This window comes from Lemur catta, chromosome 12, assembly GCF_020740605.2.
Source record: "Lemur catta isolate mLemCat1 chromosome 12, mLemCat1.pri, whole genome shotgun sequence".
Classification (NCBI taxonomy): Eukaryota; Metazoa; Chordata; class Mammalia; order Primates; family Lemuridae; genus Lemur; species Lemur catta.
In genome coordinates, this window is record NC_059139.1 from 32,347,887 (window position 1) to 32,364,492 (window position 16,606).

The 16,606-nt window shown below is 37.4% G+C and overlaps 1 protein-coding gene across 1 annotated transcript in view; it reads left to right on the top strand.

The window, feature by feature from the left end:
• NDUFS4 (NADH:ubiquinone oxidoreductase subunit S4) overlaps nucleotides 1-16,606 on the top strand; it is a 113,092-nt gene that overhangs the window by 37,799 nt on the left and 58,687 nt on the right. The window contains exon 2 of the mRNA XM_045566582.1: nucleotides 14,455-14,533. Within this exon, the coding sequence (XP_045422538.1) occupies nucleotides 14,455-14,533 (79 nt within the window). The remainder of the gene's footprint in view (nucleotides 1-14,454; nucleotides 14,534-16,606) is intronic.

The following is a 16,606-nucleotide window of genomic DNA, read 5'->3' on the forward strand; positions in this document are numbered from 1 at the left end:
GCAAGAGCATGTTTCATGAATGAAAAAAAATGGGTTTCATTAAAATTAAAAGCTTCTGCTCTGTGAAGAATACTGTTAAGAGAATGAAAAGACAAATCACAAAGAGATAATATTTGCAAAACATATCTGGTAAAGGACTATATCCATTGAAGGAGCTCAGGAAATTTCACCCCAAAATATGACTCCTTGGTATAAAGAGTATTTTGAATTAAAGGCCCTTAGAGAGCTATAGGCATTGTTAGGGGCTTTCCCCTTTTTCTTCATAAAAAACCAGACCCATCAAAAAGAACAATCAACTTCCCTTCCCCTCCCTGTTGTCTCAATGTATTACAGGAAAGGAGATCAAGAATACAACCAGACCTGGCCCACATCATTTTAAATATAATACCTGTCTCTCAGATTAATTTACTTTCCCAAGAAAATCACTTACAAGTCAATCTATTTCCTCCCCATTCATTCATTCTCCCAAGTATCTATTCATCCTCCCTAGTAACCATTTATTGCCACTAAACAGAGTTACCTATATTCCTCATCTCCTCCTCCCCTCTAAAATGAGGATATATAAATTTCTGGACCCCGTTGGGATATTAGGTAATCACTCTGTGATTCTCCCTATGCACATGGTAATAAATAAATCTCTTTCTCTTATTAATCTGCCTTATTGTGAGTTGATCTTTCAGCAAACCTTCAGGGGCAAAGGGGAAGTTTCCCCTCACCCCACCCTGCTCCCCAGTTTGGTATAGCTGGCTAGATCTTCAAAGCTGCTCTGCTCTTCTGAAAGCCACAGTGAGGAGAATCAGCACTCTGACCAAGTGGCAACATGGTACGATACCTTACCACTCCCGGTTTTCCTCTGTCTCTCTGTGGACTCCGGTTGAGCAGATGGTAAAGATCATTGTCTCTTTTGCGTTTCCAAATTTAAGATTAATGAAAGAAAAGGTTTTTGTAAGTAACTAGTCTTGGTATAACAACTCTGGTATTTTTTTTCCATACTTTGTGGTATGAATATTCATATTGTCTGATCCCTCTCCTCTCAGTAATAGCCATTTTTGTTGTTGCTTTCCTTTGTCTTCTTTTTGTGGTGGTCTGTCATTAAAAGAGGGTTACCAGGCCTAGAACCTCTGTAAGCCCAGTATTCGAGCCAGCCCTGCAGGCTAGCCAATTATATGGTTCTGACTAGCCCAGCCTCTGTTAAAGACAAACTTTGCTACAAGTCCCTAAAAAGAAAAAAAAGTATGAGGTTTCTCTCTCATCCTTTAATATATCCCTGAGCTTGTCTTGTGACAGAGTGGGAATTTTCTCCTCAGTCTCTGCCCTCTGGGGGCTGTGTACTTTTGGAATTACGCCAGGCAGCCAGTCTGAAAAAATTGGGAGCCCGAAACATGAGACACCACACACATAATCAGCATACTCTTTGTACCAAGCATGTCAAGCTCTTGGGGGGTGTTTGTCTTATAAGGTCCTATCGTCTTTGTCTATCTTAAGTCTATTTCTGAGAGTGAACTTTTGGGAATCATGGGAACTGCCTCTCTTACGCCCTCTGCAGGAACACCTCTTGCTTATATGGTAAAAACTTACTCTAAACCTGGAAAATTACCACATGGGGTTTCTCTGAAGAGGCTTATTGGATTGAGTTGGTTTTGGAATAAATATACCAGTGATAATTCTAATTATTGGTGGCCAGAAGATGGATCCTTTGAACTAGAAAGACTCCTTAATTTAAAGAAAGTTTTAGAGAGCTCTAATCCTAAGCGATTGCCTTATCTGTATTTATGGGAAGATCAAATTGAAAAAAAGACACTTAACAGTGTTGTGGCTAGCCTTAAAAACTCTCTTAAAAAAACTAAAGAGTGAAAATCTGACCTAGAACAAAAATTAAAATTTGCCCCACCTTAAGCCCCGCTCCAACTTGTACTCCCCTTTATCCTCAACTATCTGTTCTGACCCCCTAGATGATCTTTGGATTTTGGGGTCCTTGGTCAAAACCACCCTTACAATCCACCGTTAATTCCATAGCAATCTTCCTTAATAACTCCTAAAACTATCTCACTCCCAGTTTCTTCAGGAAACCCTTTAGATAACCAACTGCCTACTTTAACTTCTGTGTCCCTCCAAGATTTACAGAAGTCACTTGGGGCTGATTTAGAGTCCCAAGACATACAGATTGAATAAAAGCTGAAAAGCAAAAGATAGGCTTATCACAGAGTCAAGGCAAAACTTGGTTTTCTGTACCATATGCTGCCTCTTACTTTCCGGGGCTGTGTGATCCAACTCTGTCAGCTCCAGACCTCCCTATGTAGTGCCGTCTGAGAATGTATCCAGGACCCCCACCACAAAGAATTCATGTCCCCTGGACTACAGCAGATCTGAATTACTAAACCCTTTTGCCCCCATTTTCAGAAGATCCTACCAAATTTAGAGAAGAATTGGAGAGGCTAGTAACCATTCATAATCCCACTCACAGGGACCTTGACTGGCTGCTAAGGGGTATACTTCCCACCCATGATTATACTGTAGTCATTAGATAGGGCAGAAGGCCTCTAGAAGAAAACCCTATCCATGGAGGGAACAGGTGGCCAGATCCTCTCCCTAGACTCCTTATAGATGACCTAGAAGTAGCTCAGTGAAATGTTGATATTCAGGGCCTGATGGGGTTGATATTGGAGGCTTTCCCTCTTAAAGTTAATTTATCTAAAGTTGAATTATGTACTCAGAAGGAGGGAGAACACCTTAAAGCTTTTATTGAGAGATTGATACAAGTTTTTCAGAGGCATATGACATTAAATCCTGAAGCACCAGAGCACAGAAATCTTTTTTTTTTAAACTATGGAATATATTGAGTATTGACACAGAAATCTTTTAATTTCTGCCCTAGTTGGAAATCTACTTCCAGATATAAAAACACAAATTCAAAACAGTATAGTTGTCTGGGCTGGTCAGCCTCTAAGCGTTACAATGGAAGCAACTTTTTTGAAAATGGCTTGCAGGAGAACCAAAAAAAAGAAAAATTTGAAATTTGTAATTCTTACTTTGCAGGTTGAATCACTGCAGAAGCAAAAACAGTCCTCTGAAAATAAATTAAAATCCTCTCATTTTTCTGATCAGTCACAGAATATTCCTCCAGATGCCTATAGATACTTCAGAAAACCCAGACATTAAAAAAAATGCTTGTCCGGCCCTTAAAAAGAAAGGAAAACTAAAAAAAAAAAAAAAAAAAAAAAAAAAAAAAGCCCTCCCCCAAACCCAGCAGGTTCATTTTTCTTATCCTGTGGGACAATACACCGTTGATTGACAGGGTCAGCCTATCCTCACTCACACCCTAAACCCCACCATTAAACTTAAGATAGAGGACTGGAATCGGGAATGGTATTTTCTAATTGATAATGGTGTGACATTCTCTACCATTTGATCAGAGGAATTATGTGTCCCTCTCATCTCTAATTCTATTCCAGCTATTGGAGTCTCTGGACAACCTATTTCATTACCTATCTGTCAGGTCACCCTGATATCCCTAGGTCCTCTTAACACCCAGCCATCCCTTTTTAATATCCGACACCTCACCTGCAAATCTTTTAGGTAGAGACCTGTTAACAATTTAATGCCCATACAACGTAATGGAGAAGTTTTTTATTTGTCTGGGCTCAGACCCAAACTCCAAACTTCCTACTCTCCTTAATGGAGACCCAGTCTGATTTAAATTCCTCTAAGCAAACAATCTTACTAGAAGTCCCAGGTAGCCTCTGGGAAAAACACGCAGTTGAGGTCAGACTGCCACAGTGTGCCTAACCCACATGCATTTCCTGGAAAAGAAAGAAAACCTTCCCTTCAGTAGTTTAGTACCCCCTCTCACAAGATGCAGAATGGGAATTGAACCTATAACAGACTCCCTTTTCCAACGGGATACTTGTCTTCATCACCTTACCCTGTAACACCCCAATTTTACCAGTAAAAAAAAAAAAAGGAAATGTGATTCAGATGGGAATCAAATCTGTTGATTTGTATAAGATCTGAGAGCCATAAACTCCTTTGTAATCCCTCAACACCCTATTGTGCGTAATCCTGCTACTATCTTTACCTCAGTTCCTGCTGATGCAGCCTGGTTTCCAGTAATTGATCTCTGCTCAGCTTTCTTTTCAATTGCACCCTGACTCACAATTTCTCTTTGCATTTACTTTCAGAGGGAGACAAATAACATGGACCCAAATACCTCAGGAATACTGTGAGGCTCCTTCAATATTCTCTCAAATCCTCAAAGCTAATTTAGACTCTGTAAACTTTACCCAGGAATCTACTCTTGTTCATTACATTAATGATCCTTTTACTCTGTAGCAAGACTAAGCAACCCTCTTAGACTCCCTTATTCTTTTAAAGGCTGTAGCTGAAAGAGGCCATAAAGCCTCCAAGTCTAACCTCCAGTGGGTACAGATAACTGTTATTTAGTTAGGACATGAAATATCTCAGGGTACTCAAAAGCTCACCCCAAAACACCTTGAGTCAATTTTGTCCATCCCTCTTCCCAAAACTAAGAAACAGCTAAGTAAATTTCTTAGGAGTACCTGGCTATTGCTGCCAATGGATTCCTAATTTTGCTGCTCTCGTTAAATCGTTATATTCCCTCCTCCCAGATAGTATTCAGGAGCCTATTTTCTGGCCCTCAGAGGCATTTGACTCCGGTAAAGCCCTAAAATTAGTATTAGCCACACCTCCTGCTCTGGGCTTACCTAATTTTGATAAACCCTTCTACCTATATTGCCATGAAAATAATGGGATTGGTGCTGGTATTTTAGGACAGCCTTTTCCTCTCATATCCATCCTATAGCATAGTTTTCATGCCAGTTGGACCCTGTGGCAGCAGGCATGCCCCCATGCCTACATGCAGTAGCAGCAACTGCCATCGTGATTGACAAAGCCAGCACCCTGACATTAGGTTCCCCTGTTCACCTGTATGTTTCCCGTGCTGTGTCTGCTCTCTTACAAGTCCATAAAACACAGCACCTCTCTACGACAGACCACCTGTGAGCAAGCTGTATTAAGCAATCCCGTCATTATTTTACATTGTTGCAATACTTTAAATCCAGCTACCCTCATTCCTCTCCCTAGTGATGGAGACCCACACTCCATCTCACATGATTGCCTTACAGCTGTCGATATGGTTTCAAAGCCATGAGAGGATCTCTCAGACATTTTTTTAGACAACCCAGACTTACTCCTCTTTTGTGATGGCTCTTATAAACGAGATTTCAAAGGAAATGTAATAACCGGTTATGCTATAGTTACCCCATGTGAAACTCTTGAGGCATATTCTCTGCCTACCATAAAGTTAGCATAAGCTGCTAAACCTATAGCCCTCACTAGAGCTTACACATTGGCAAAAGGAAAAACTGCCACTATTTACAGAGAATCCAAACATGCCTTTGGAGTCTGCCATGCATTTGGCACAATTTGGAAATGTTGTGGTTTCTTAACTTCTGCTGGCACTCCTATTGCCAGTGGGCCTATACTTGCTGCCCTATTACAAGCTATTCACCTTCCTTTTAAGATTGCTATTGTTCATTGCCCAGCCCACACTAAGGAAATGGGTACTGTATCCCTAGGAAATGATAGGGCATACAGGACTGTTAAATATGCAGCCCAAAATGGCCCTCCCTATGTTTTTTCCACTCAATTTATTACTCTGCCTTTGTCGCTGTCTGGTATTATTGATCCAAGAAGGATAGGTGGGTACAAAATGGTGCTAAACAATTATCAGGTGGATGTATATTGGGCTAAACAGACTCCCTGTGACCCCTTTTCTTTTAATGTTGTGGCTTGCACTTATCTCCCATCAGGTGGGACAGACATAAATACAGATGGGGGATAATTAAGGAACTAAAAATAGGCAATACTGCCCTGGGATCTACACAATCTCTGACCAAATTATTTCTCAGTGTACTATTTGTAAATCTCACCAAATCTCTAGAGGAGACCAACATTCTCCAGAGAGCCCCCAAGGGCCCACGTTGCCCCTGGTGGCACTCCAAATTGATTTTATAGATTTACCTCCAGCTTTAGGCTTTTCTCACTATTTGATTATTGTTTGCATGTTTAGTGGATGGACTGAATGCTACTGAACTAGGTGTGCTGATGCTGTAACAGCGGTAAAGAAATTAGTAACTGAGGTTATTTCTCATTTTGGTATTCCTTTATGGATTGAGTCAGATAAAGGGACTCATTTTACAGTAGAAATAAACCACTTGCTTGCAAAGGCTCTGGGCACTCATAAAATTTCATAGCCAGTGTCATCCCCAATCCTCAGGACAAGTAGAATGTAAAAATCTAGACATAAAAAGGGCTTTGGGAAAAGTCTGTCAAGACAGTGGACTTAAATGACCAGAAGCATTACCTTTGGGCCTTATAAAAATCTGGAATACTCCAAATAGGAGACATTAAAACCCCTTTTGAAGTAGTGTTCAGTCACCCCATGCCTACTGGCACCTCTAAACCTTCTGTTTTTGGGCTGGCTGAACACTGGGGGGATTTAAGTGAACTATTCAATACTATGACTAGCTACACACAGGCGCTAACTAATATGCTTGGAACATATCATCAACAAGTGAAAAGAGCATGACCTCTGCCAACTGACAAGTCTTCCCAACCTTTTTGACCAGGAAATTATGTGTTTACATCAAAGTTTTTAGAAGAAGACATGCACTGTCACCTGTCTGGGACATTATTAAGTACTGTTAACCACCTACGCTACCATAAAAATAAAAGAAAAATCTTCCTGGATTCATGTGAGCCACACCAAACTACACCAAGACAATTGGGGGACCATCCCTACAGGTGATCTTCCAGAGCCAGTTCCCAGGTCCCTGAAGCAGATGTCTTCACGAAGTAGTTAGCTTTTTCCCAAGATTATGGATCAAGAAACCCCATTTTTCATCTAAAATCCCCCCTTTTTAACCCCCTTCTCCCCCCCTAAAAAAGGTCCTTTTTAAACGTTTCTTCTTTTAAGCCTCACCCTTCAAGGACTGCACATTGGAAGCTGAGTGGAGATCATCTCATCCTATCCCCTTCTCCCTTTTAATCTTCCACTATGATTTTTCTTTCAAACTATGCCTTTCTGTTACTAACCTTTTTTCCCAGCATGTCAGGCACAGACCTGGCATCCCTTTGCACCAGTCTTTCAAACCCTGTCCACATCAATTGATCCGTCTAATTGCTGGTTATGCCAACATCTAGATCATGCAAAAGAACCTGAATTCATTTTTGTTTCTGCCAATGTGAGTGGCTGGTGGAACCAGTCCAGAAGGTGGATATATGACAAGATGTGGCATCCACAATGAGAAAAAAATAAACAACATGCTGCTTCTCTTGTTGAGGAGTCAACTGGACATAGTAAAACCTCTGTGGAAGCTCAAGAACTGTCTTTTGCTCAGGTAAAGTCACTAGAAAGAAAATTTTCTCTTTGCATTGAAGAGAGGGATGATGCTGGATCTTTCCTGGGTGATATACTAGGGCAATATTGTGATCAGACTCTATGATTTAATTCCACAGATGGCATTCTTGCACTTCTTACAAAGATCATAGATGGAGCTGACACCAACCCTCATGATGTCAATGCTTGTTAAATCACCAGATGTTATGGATGACTCATAAGCCAGGCCTGTGCAACTTGGGGTAGCTCACTTGCTCCCGTTAAGTTGCCAGACACTAAAGATTACATATGGATAAACCAAAAGTCTGGATTGACTTGGTTAGGTGACAAAATAAAGCTCTATAACTGCCAGAACTGGACCAAAGGCCTTTTATATCAAATACTTCGCAACTTGTTCTATTCCCACAGGAACACATGGAAACCGGAGATGTGGAAGTGCCAATGAGGAAGAAAAGGCATAGCAAACTCCAGACTGGGAGGTCACAGGTTCCAACCTGATCCCATCTGTAAATAACGCTGGTCTTTTTATCTTGCGTGGCGATAAAGTGTACAAGTGGTTCCCACCTAGATGGTCAAGACGCTGTGGACTTGGTTACGTGACACCTCTGTTAGCAGGTTCTCCACTTTAAATGCCAGCCAAATTAGAAACATGGGCTCTTTCATTCATGAAGTGGTACCACACAGATGTACTAGACATGATATTAAAAACCCCCTTGTATATCACAGTTCTAAGTTCTTTTTGGTGCTCAGGATTCTTTTCCTGGCATTTGGAACTTATGAAATTGAAAAGGCAATGTTGAATCTCTCCATGATAACAGGATAAGAAAGAGTTCAATATCCCTATACAAGCACTGGAAGCACTTCAGTCAGAAGTCAACAGCCTAGCCTCTGCTGTATTTCAAAACTGCTGTGTTCTGGATGCCCTGACAGCCTAACAGGGAGGAGCTTGTGTGATTATTGGTGAAAAATGCTGTTTCTACATAAACCACTCAGGGCAAGTAGAGACTGATCTACACCTCTTAAAAGACAAGATAAGTACTCTCCGTCAGGTTAATGAAACAAAACCATTATATTGGTCTGACCTATTCCCAGGAATGAGAGACTGGTTTAATGGGGTGTGTGGAAATGTACTTAGATTTGTTCTTTTCTGCTTCTCATTCTAATCTATGTTCTTGTCTCCATTTTCAGATCTCTTGTTACTCAGCTACTAACCTGATCTCTCTCTCCACAGCCACCAACTCAGCTTTTAATATATGAAACTTATGGGGAAGTTCCAGAGAGAGAATGAAGGAGCTCAGGAAATTTCACCCCAAATTATAACTCCTTCGTATAAAGAGTATTTTCAATTAAAGACATTGGTCGGGGCTTTCCCTCTTTTTTCATGAAAAAAACCAGACCCATCGAAAAGAACAATCAACTTCCTATCCCCGCCCTGTTGTCTCAATATATTATAGGAAAGAAGATCAAGAATGCAACCAGACCTGGCCCAAATCATTTTAAATATAATACCTATCTCTCAGGTTAATTTAATTTCCAAAGAGAATCATTTACAAGTCAGTCTATTTTCCCCCCATCCTCTCTAGTAACCATTTATTGACCCTAAACAGAATTACCCATATTCCTCATCTCCTTTTCCCCTTTAAAATGAGGGCATATAAATTTCTGGACCCCATTGGGATATTGGGTAATCACTTTGTTCACTCTTAATTCTCCTCGTGTACATGGTATTAATAAATCTCTTTCTCTTATTAATCTGCCTCATTGTGTATTGATCTTTCAGCGAAACTTCCGAGTGAAGGGGAAGTTTCCCCTCACTCCCACAGCATAATATACAAAGAACTATTAAAATTCAACGATTAAAAAGTAGGCAAAAGCTCTGAACAGACACCTCACCATAGAAGATATACAGGTGGCCAATAAGCATATGAAAAGGTACTCAACATCATGTGTCATTAGGGAATTAAAAATTAAAACAACAATGAGATAACATTACACACTTATTAGAATGGCAAAAATCCAAAACACTCACCACACCAAAGCTGGCATGGATGAAGAGAACAAGAAGTCTCATTCGTTGCTAGTGAAAATGCAAAATGGTACAGCCCTTTGGTAGACAGTCTGGCAGTTTCTTACAAAGCTAAAACATAGTCTTAACATATGATCAGCAGTTGTGCTTCTAGGTGTTCACCCAAATGAGTTGCAAACTTAGACCACACAAAAACCTACACATCAATGTTTTTAGCAATAATAACCAAATGTCCATCAGTGAATAAAGGGATAAAGAAAATGTGTATATTTATGTTTTGAAAGTTGTAACTGCATAGATTTTTAAAGAAAAATAGATTATTATGAGTTGAGTGGTTGCTACGTAACATTGAAACAAACTAGAACTATATTTAATTCTAGTTATTAGAATCATATAAATTGTCATTACTAGAAGAAACTTTAGAGCAACAAGTTCCTAATTTTATAAATTTTCAAAGAATGAAAGCTAGAGACATAGAAGTAAAGGATTTGCTCATAGACAGCTAGTTAAGTCGTAAAAACCAGGGTTGGAAATAATATTCATTTCCAGGATATTTCTTTTTCTTACAGGAAACTTATATAGAAAGACTAAATATAACAAATGGAGTGTATACTTTTAATACCATTATTAGTAATGGTAATTGATAATAACAGTCACAGCCCTCAGAGTTTATCCTTTGGGCTTAGAATCTAGGTTGACATTTTAGAACCCTGGAAATGGTAACAGGCCAATTAACAAAACAAATAGGTAGACAGAAATAAAGGCAAAGTCATGAGGCAAACAGAACTTTTATAAGTTTCTCAAAAATGGGTACCAAATAGCAGAGTAAATAAAATCACCATTTATTTTGTAATGACAGAGTCACTGTTTCTACATGTATACTTCCTAGTGTTATGATAATTGCCCAGTAAAATATGGTTATTAATATTTTGGCTGTTCTGAATACTGCTACTGTGAATACTGCGGCACAAACATCCGTTTGAATCTCCACTTTCAGTTCTTTTGAGTTTATACCCAGTAATGGAATTGCTGGATCATATGTTAATTCTATGTTTAATGTTTTGAGAAACCATCACACTATTTTCCGTAGTCGATGCACATGTTACATTCCCACAAGGGATCAAATTTCTCTACATCCCTGTCAATACTTATTTTCTGTTTTCTTGGTAGCTAGCTGCTGTAATAGGTGTGAAATGTATCTCACTGTGTTGTGATTTGCATTTTTCTGATTCTTAGTGATATTGGGCATCTTTCCATATGATTGTTGGCCTTTTCTATATATTTTTTGGACAAATGTCTATTTAGGTCTCTTTATTCCATTTTTAATTGGGTTGCTTGTTTTTTTGTTGTTGTTTAGAGTCCATCTTTTAAAACTTAACAAATTACCCCCTACTGATTTGTAAGAGCTCTTTTTCCTATTTTGGGTATTGATCGCTTACTGTTCTATGTTGTAAACATTTTCTCCTTGTTTGTTATCTGTCTTATGTATCGTTTACAATATATTTGGTTTAGAAATTTTTGGTTTTATGTAGTAGTTTTTGTCATTTTTTGTTTTCTTGGTTTTATATCTTTTTTGTTTAACAAGGTTTTTATACTCTAATGTTATTAAAAAATTTTTCTTCTGCCATTTCACTGATGTGACATTCCTTACAGGCTAGTCAGCAAAAAGATATTTGCTATATAATTCATGTTTAGTCTAAAATTTACCTATAGATTATATTTTGTATGTATCCTTTATTAATTGCTGTATTCATAATTGACTCTGAACCTTTGTGGCTACCTTATCTGGAATTGGGGGAAATTTTTTCTCATATTGATACTTTTAATAATTGCTTTCTGTTTAGGGTCTAGTGACTTATCACATAACCTAATATAACCTACACAAACACATTATATATGCTTTTTAACCTAGGCAAATTTTTCTGAAATAAATTATATGAATATGTTGTTTTAAATAAAAATTAAAATCCCTATTTTTGATCTCTTTGAAATTTAGTGTATCTTAAAGGTTTTTTGTTTTTTTTTAATAAAAAATTTTAATTGTCGGCTGGGCTCGGTGGCTCACGCCTATAATCCTAGCGCTCTGGAAAGCTGAGGCGGGTGGATTGCTCAAGGTCAGGAGTTCAGGACCAGCCTCAGCAAGAGCGAGACCCCATCGCTACTAAAAATAGAAAGAAATTATCTGGCCAACTAAAATATATATATAGAAAAAATTAGCCGGGCCTGGTAGCGCATGCCTGTAGTCCCAGCTACTCAGGAGGCTGAGGCAGTAGGATCGCTTAAGCCCAGGAGTTTGAGGTTGCTGTGAGCTAGGCTGACGCCACAGCACTCACTCTAGCCAGGGCAACAAAGCCGAGACCCTGTCTCAAAAAAAAAAAAAAAAGTGATTTTTAGCTTTCTGGTAGGATTATTTTACTTAATATCTTTTTTTACTGTGTTTTTTACATACAGGTTGATTAAAATACAAGATAATTTTTCATGTGTGTATTTATTTATAATAAATAGTTCACATATGTTTACAAAAGATACAGCTTTATTCTTATAGTTGGAGATTAATCTAAAATTATTAAAATATATCCTTAAAGTAAATTATGTATGATTTTTTAAATTAAGAAATTTCCTTTGGATTATAACTAATGTACACTAAGATTTTATTAAACAATTAAGAGAGAATTGTTTAAATCCACTATGTAGGCCAAAATTGCACAGCCCAATGAGTGTTCAGTTTTAAATCTATTTAATAATTTGCACTATTTTTACCTAACAAATCTCGTCATTAGGGAAACTACCATAGTCCCCTTTATCTATGGTTTTGCCTGTCTCGGTTTCAGTTACCCATGGTAAGCCATGGTCCAAAAATATTAAATGGAAAATTCCAGAAATAAACAATTCATAAGTTTCAAATTCTGCACTGTTTTGAGCAGCATGTTGAAATCTCAGGCCACCCAGCCCTGTCCCGCCCAGGATGTGAATTATCCCTTTGTCCAGTGCATCCAGGCTGTGTAGGCTGCCCGCCCTCGTCACTTTAGTAGGCATCTTGAGGATCAGATAGACTGTTGTGGTATTGCAGTGCTTGTGTTCATGTAACCCTTATTTTACTTAATTGTTCTATTGTATTATTATTATTGTTACTCTCTTACTGTGTAATTTATAAATTAAACTTTATCATAGGTATACATGTATAGGAAAAAACATAGCATGTATAGTGTTTGGTACTATCCACGGTTTTAGGCATCCACTGGGAATCTTGGAATGTATTCCCCAAGGATACGGGGGCGGGGGGGGGGGCACCTATATTTAGAAAATGTAACTACATTTTCTAATATTTCAAGTTCTCATGAGTTCTCTTATCATTGGCTAATGTTTTTCTTGCCGTATGTGTATTTGGTTAAAAGTATTCTTTTTTTTTTTTTTTTTTTTTTTTTTTTGAGACAGGATCTCACTCTGTTACCCAGGCTGGAATGCAGTAGTGTCATCATAGCTCACTGCAACCTCAGTCTCCTGGGCTCAAGCAGTCCTCCGGCCTCAGCCTCCTGGGTAACTGGGACTATAGGCATGCACCACCATGCCTAACTAATCTTTTAATTTTTTGTAGTGAAGAGATCTTGCTATGTTGCCCAGGCTGGTCTCAAGCTCCTGGCCTCAAGCAATCCTCCCGCCTGGAGTGCTAGGATTACAGGCATGAGCCACCGTGTCTGGCCCCTAATTTTTTTATTGTCATATTATTGATCTTAATGATTTTCAGAATAAAATAGATTATAAAAAGTGCATAGTTATACTTCTTTAATATTCTAACAACTAAAACATATATTTTAACTGTTCATGTAAATAATTTAAAATAATTTCCATATAGATATATTTTGTGTAGAGTGGGACATTTACAATGATAAAGAATTACATAATATCTTGAGTTTGGAAAATAATTGACAGATTTTTGAAAAAATATATTTGCAAAGCAATAAAGCCTTTTGTATTGCTATCTTTAAATTATCTGATTAATATGTAGGTTTCCTGTAAATCTGTGTACATGTTACTGAAAGTTGAACTTTTAACACAGTTTGGCAGTTATTGATGATTAATTATGCTGCCTCAAAATTATAATGTTTCTACTCCTATAAAATTTTTAAAAAAGAGAAAATTATGATAGTGATTATATTGTATTAAAAAAAGAAAGGACCAAAGGCTATATATTTAGTTTGGAAATTTGAGCCAACCATAATTATATATACTAACTTATTTTCAAAAGAGAAATCTACCTAAGATGCCTTAATAGTTTGGAATACTTGAAAATGCTAAAATGTCACAGTCAGGGATAGGTATGACACTTGTTTTTAATAGTGTGAATGACAATGTGTACATGAAATAAAAAGGGTGTTAGCTTTAAGTAATTTCTTTGGGGTGAGGGGAAAAATGCTAATATAAAGGAGCTAGATTCTGTGCCCATTTTACTTCCAATTTAATATTTCTATTTTAGCCATTCGTACTTTCTCTAATTTTGTGAATGGGATGAGGACTAAACTGCTAACATTAGTTAAAATAATCATATAAATCATTCCTATTTAAACTACTTTTGGTTTGAAATTAGAGTGAAGAACTTACTGAGATTTTTTTTTTTTTTTCCCTTTCTGATGCCATCTATTTAGAAATCAGCATTCCAGAACAGTTGGTATAGCTTTGCATGTTTCTGCCTGGTCATGACAAACCAGCCACTGTGTACTCATGGAGAGTAGTACAGTACTTGTCACTGATGGCATTTCTGTGACAGAGAGCCTGTAGACTGACATAAAGTGCAGCCTGTTGTGAACTGTCAACTGAGAGTCTGCCAAAAACTCAGCAGACAGAACTAATTGGGGAGAAAAAGGACTTTTGTGCCCTCTTCTCTTTCTTCCCTTTCCTTTTTTTGTTTTTAAATAAGACAGATATTGTTAAAGTAGTTTGTTTATGTAAGATTTGTCTGCCTCTCTTTTCCCCTTGCATGGATCATTTTTTAACTTAAAGTCTTGCACTGCAGGTCGTTGAGCACTTCCACATGGAGGCTGGCACAGGACCAAGCTCAAGACACGCAACTCATAACAGTTGATGAAAAATTGGTAAGGATTTTCTAGTACACCCTGCTATGATTCTGCCTTTGGGGTCATTTTTGTACAATAGATATTCAGAGTGTTTCTAGAAAAGTGATTTGAATTTGAATTTCTGGATTATACATGCATTTTAGGAAGAAATATTCACAAAAAGATAAAGATTGTATTAAGCATTACACACATATTAAGTCATACAGATATTAAGAAATTAAAATTATGAAAAGCTTCCATTTTTGTGGTGTTTATAAGTAGCAATTGGAACACTTTTGTAATGAAAGTATTTTTTATTTTCTTAGTTGTACTCCTATTTAATTAAGTTGTGAAATACTAACTAGTACTATCTAAAATTAAATATATTGGGTTTTCCTGGAATCCTGCAACATTATTTTTACTGTATGTGTGTGTATATAAAAACTCATATATACACATGTCCCATTTCTGTATATGCATGAACGTTAGATTACAACTAGCAACAAGTAAGTAATAATCTTTTGTTAATCAGTAGTAGATAGAATTTTGGTAGCTCTCACTTACAAAATTTTTCATTGTGTAGTCTGTCACTTTAGGTACAACTTGATATTTATGCTTATGTTGTACAATAACATACCTTTGGTAATATTTCCAAGACTTATGATAGAAATGTGTAATGATGCAAGCATGCGTTTCATTTTATATCTGGTTTTCTAGTATCAAATATATGGGTGTGTTTTTTAACTACTCCTTTATCATATAGTATTTTATCACTTAACTTTGAGCCTCTAAGCATAATCTAAATAATAGGTCACACTTAAATTTCTATTTAAAGATATATTTCCATTAAAGATACAGACAAATAAACAGATAAGGAAACAGACAATTTGGAAAACTTATATTTTATGGCTTAGGTGGACTTATCTTAAAATTATTTTAGGTCTGCCTACTGACATTGCTGTCATCCTGCTCTAGGATACGTTATCATTCACCTAGATTGCTGTAGTAGTCTCTTAATTGATCTTTCCAGACTCTTTAATTTTGCTCTGATTCATTTTCCACAAGATAGAATAGTCTTTAAAAATGCTAGTTTTGTCACCCTCTTGTATAAAATCCTTTGGTGTTTCTTGTTGCCCTTAGAGTAAACATTAAAATCCTTACATGGTCTTTGAGGTCTTGCATGATTTACCTCCTGCCTTCCTCTCTAAGATTATCTTGTTTTATATTCTGTGCTCCAGCCACACCAAGCCTGAAGTTGCTGTCTTTTTCCTGCTTTAGGGCATTCAGCATTTCTGTTCGTGCTAACTGGATGCTTTTTACCAACCCCTAGGTCTTCATCTAGTCAACATCTACTTATTCCTCAAATTTTAATCAAATACCACTTGCATAGTCAATTATAAAATAAATGAGGCAGTTATGTGTGTATGTGAGGAGGAGGATTTTCACGTCTTGTGTTTGTTAATTACTGAGGGTACTATTATTCTAATTTTTCCTAGGACCATCTATCTCTTTTAAGCCCCAGAGGTTCTTGTTCCAGTACTATGGTTTATTCTCTATAAAACAACTCTTTTAAGTTCTCTTCTTTCTAGTTTGACGAATGAGTGAGTCAGCCCATAATATGTTGCTCTAAACAAAGTGCTATGAAGCATACCAGAGAGGTATACAGACTAGTTTGATGTTTTTAATTGTATGTCATAAAATCAGTTGTATACCTTTGGTGAATTTTGTTGCCCTGTATAGATTTTCCCCAGCTGTGTTATATCTTTCTTGAAGTATAGTCATCCCTCAGGATCCGTAGGGGAATTGGTTCCAGGACTCCCTTGGATATCAGAATCCACAGACGTTCAAGTCCCTTGTATAAAATGGGGTAGTATTTGCATATAACCTGTGCATATACTCTCATATACTTTAAATCATCTCTAGATTACTAATCTAATGCAATGTGAAGTGTTGTACTGTATTGTTTAGGGAATAATGACAAGGAAAAAAAATCTATACATGTTTAGCACAGACCCAGACATGCATTTTTTTCCCCAAATATTTTTGATCTGCAGTTGGTTGAGTCCATGGTTGCAGAACCCACAGATACGGAGGACTGTCTGTCAGTCAAAA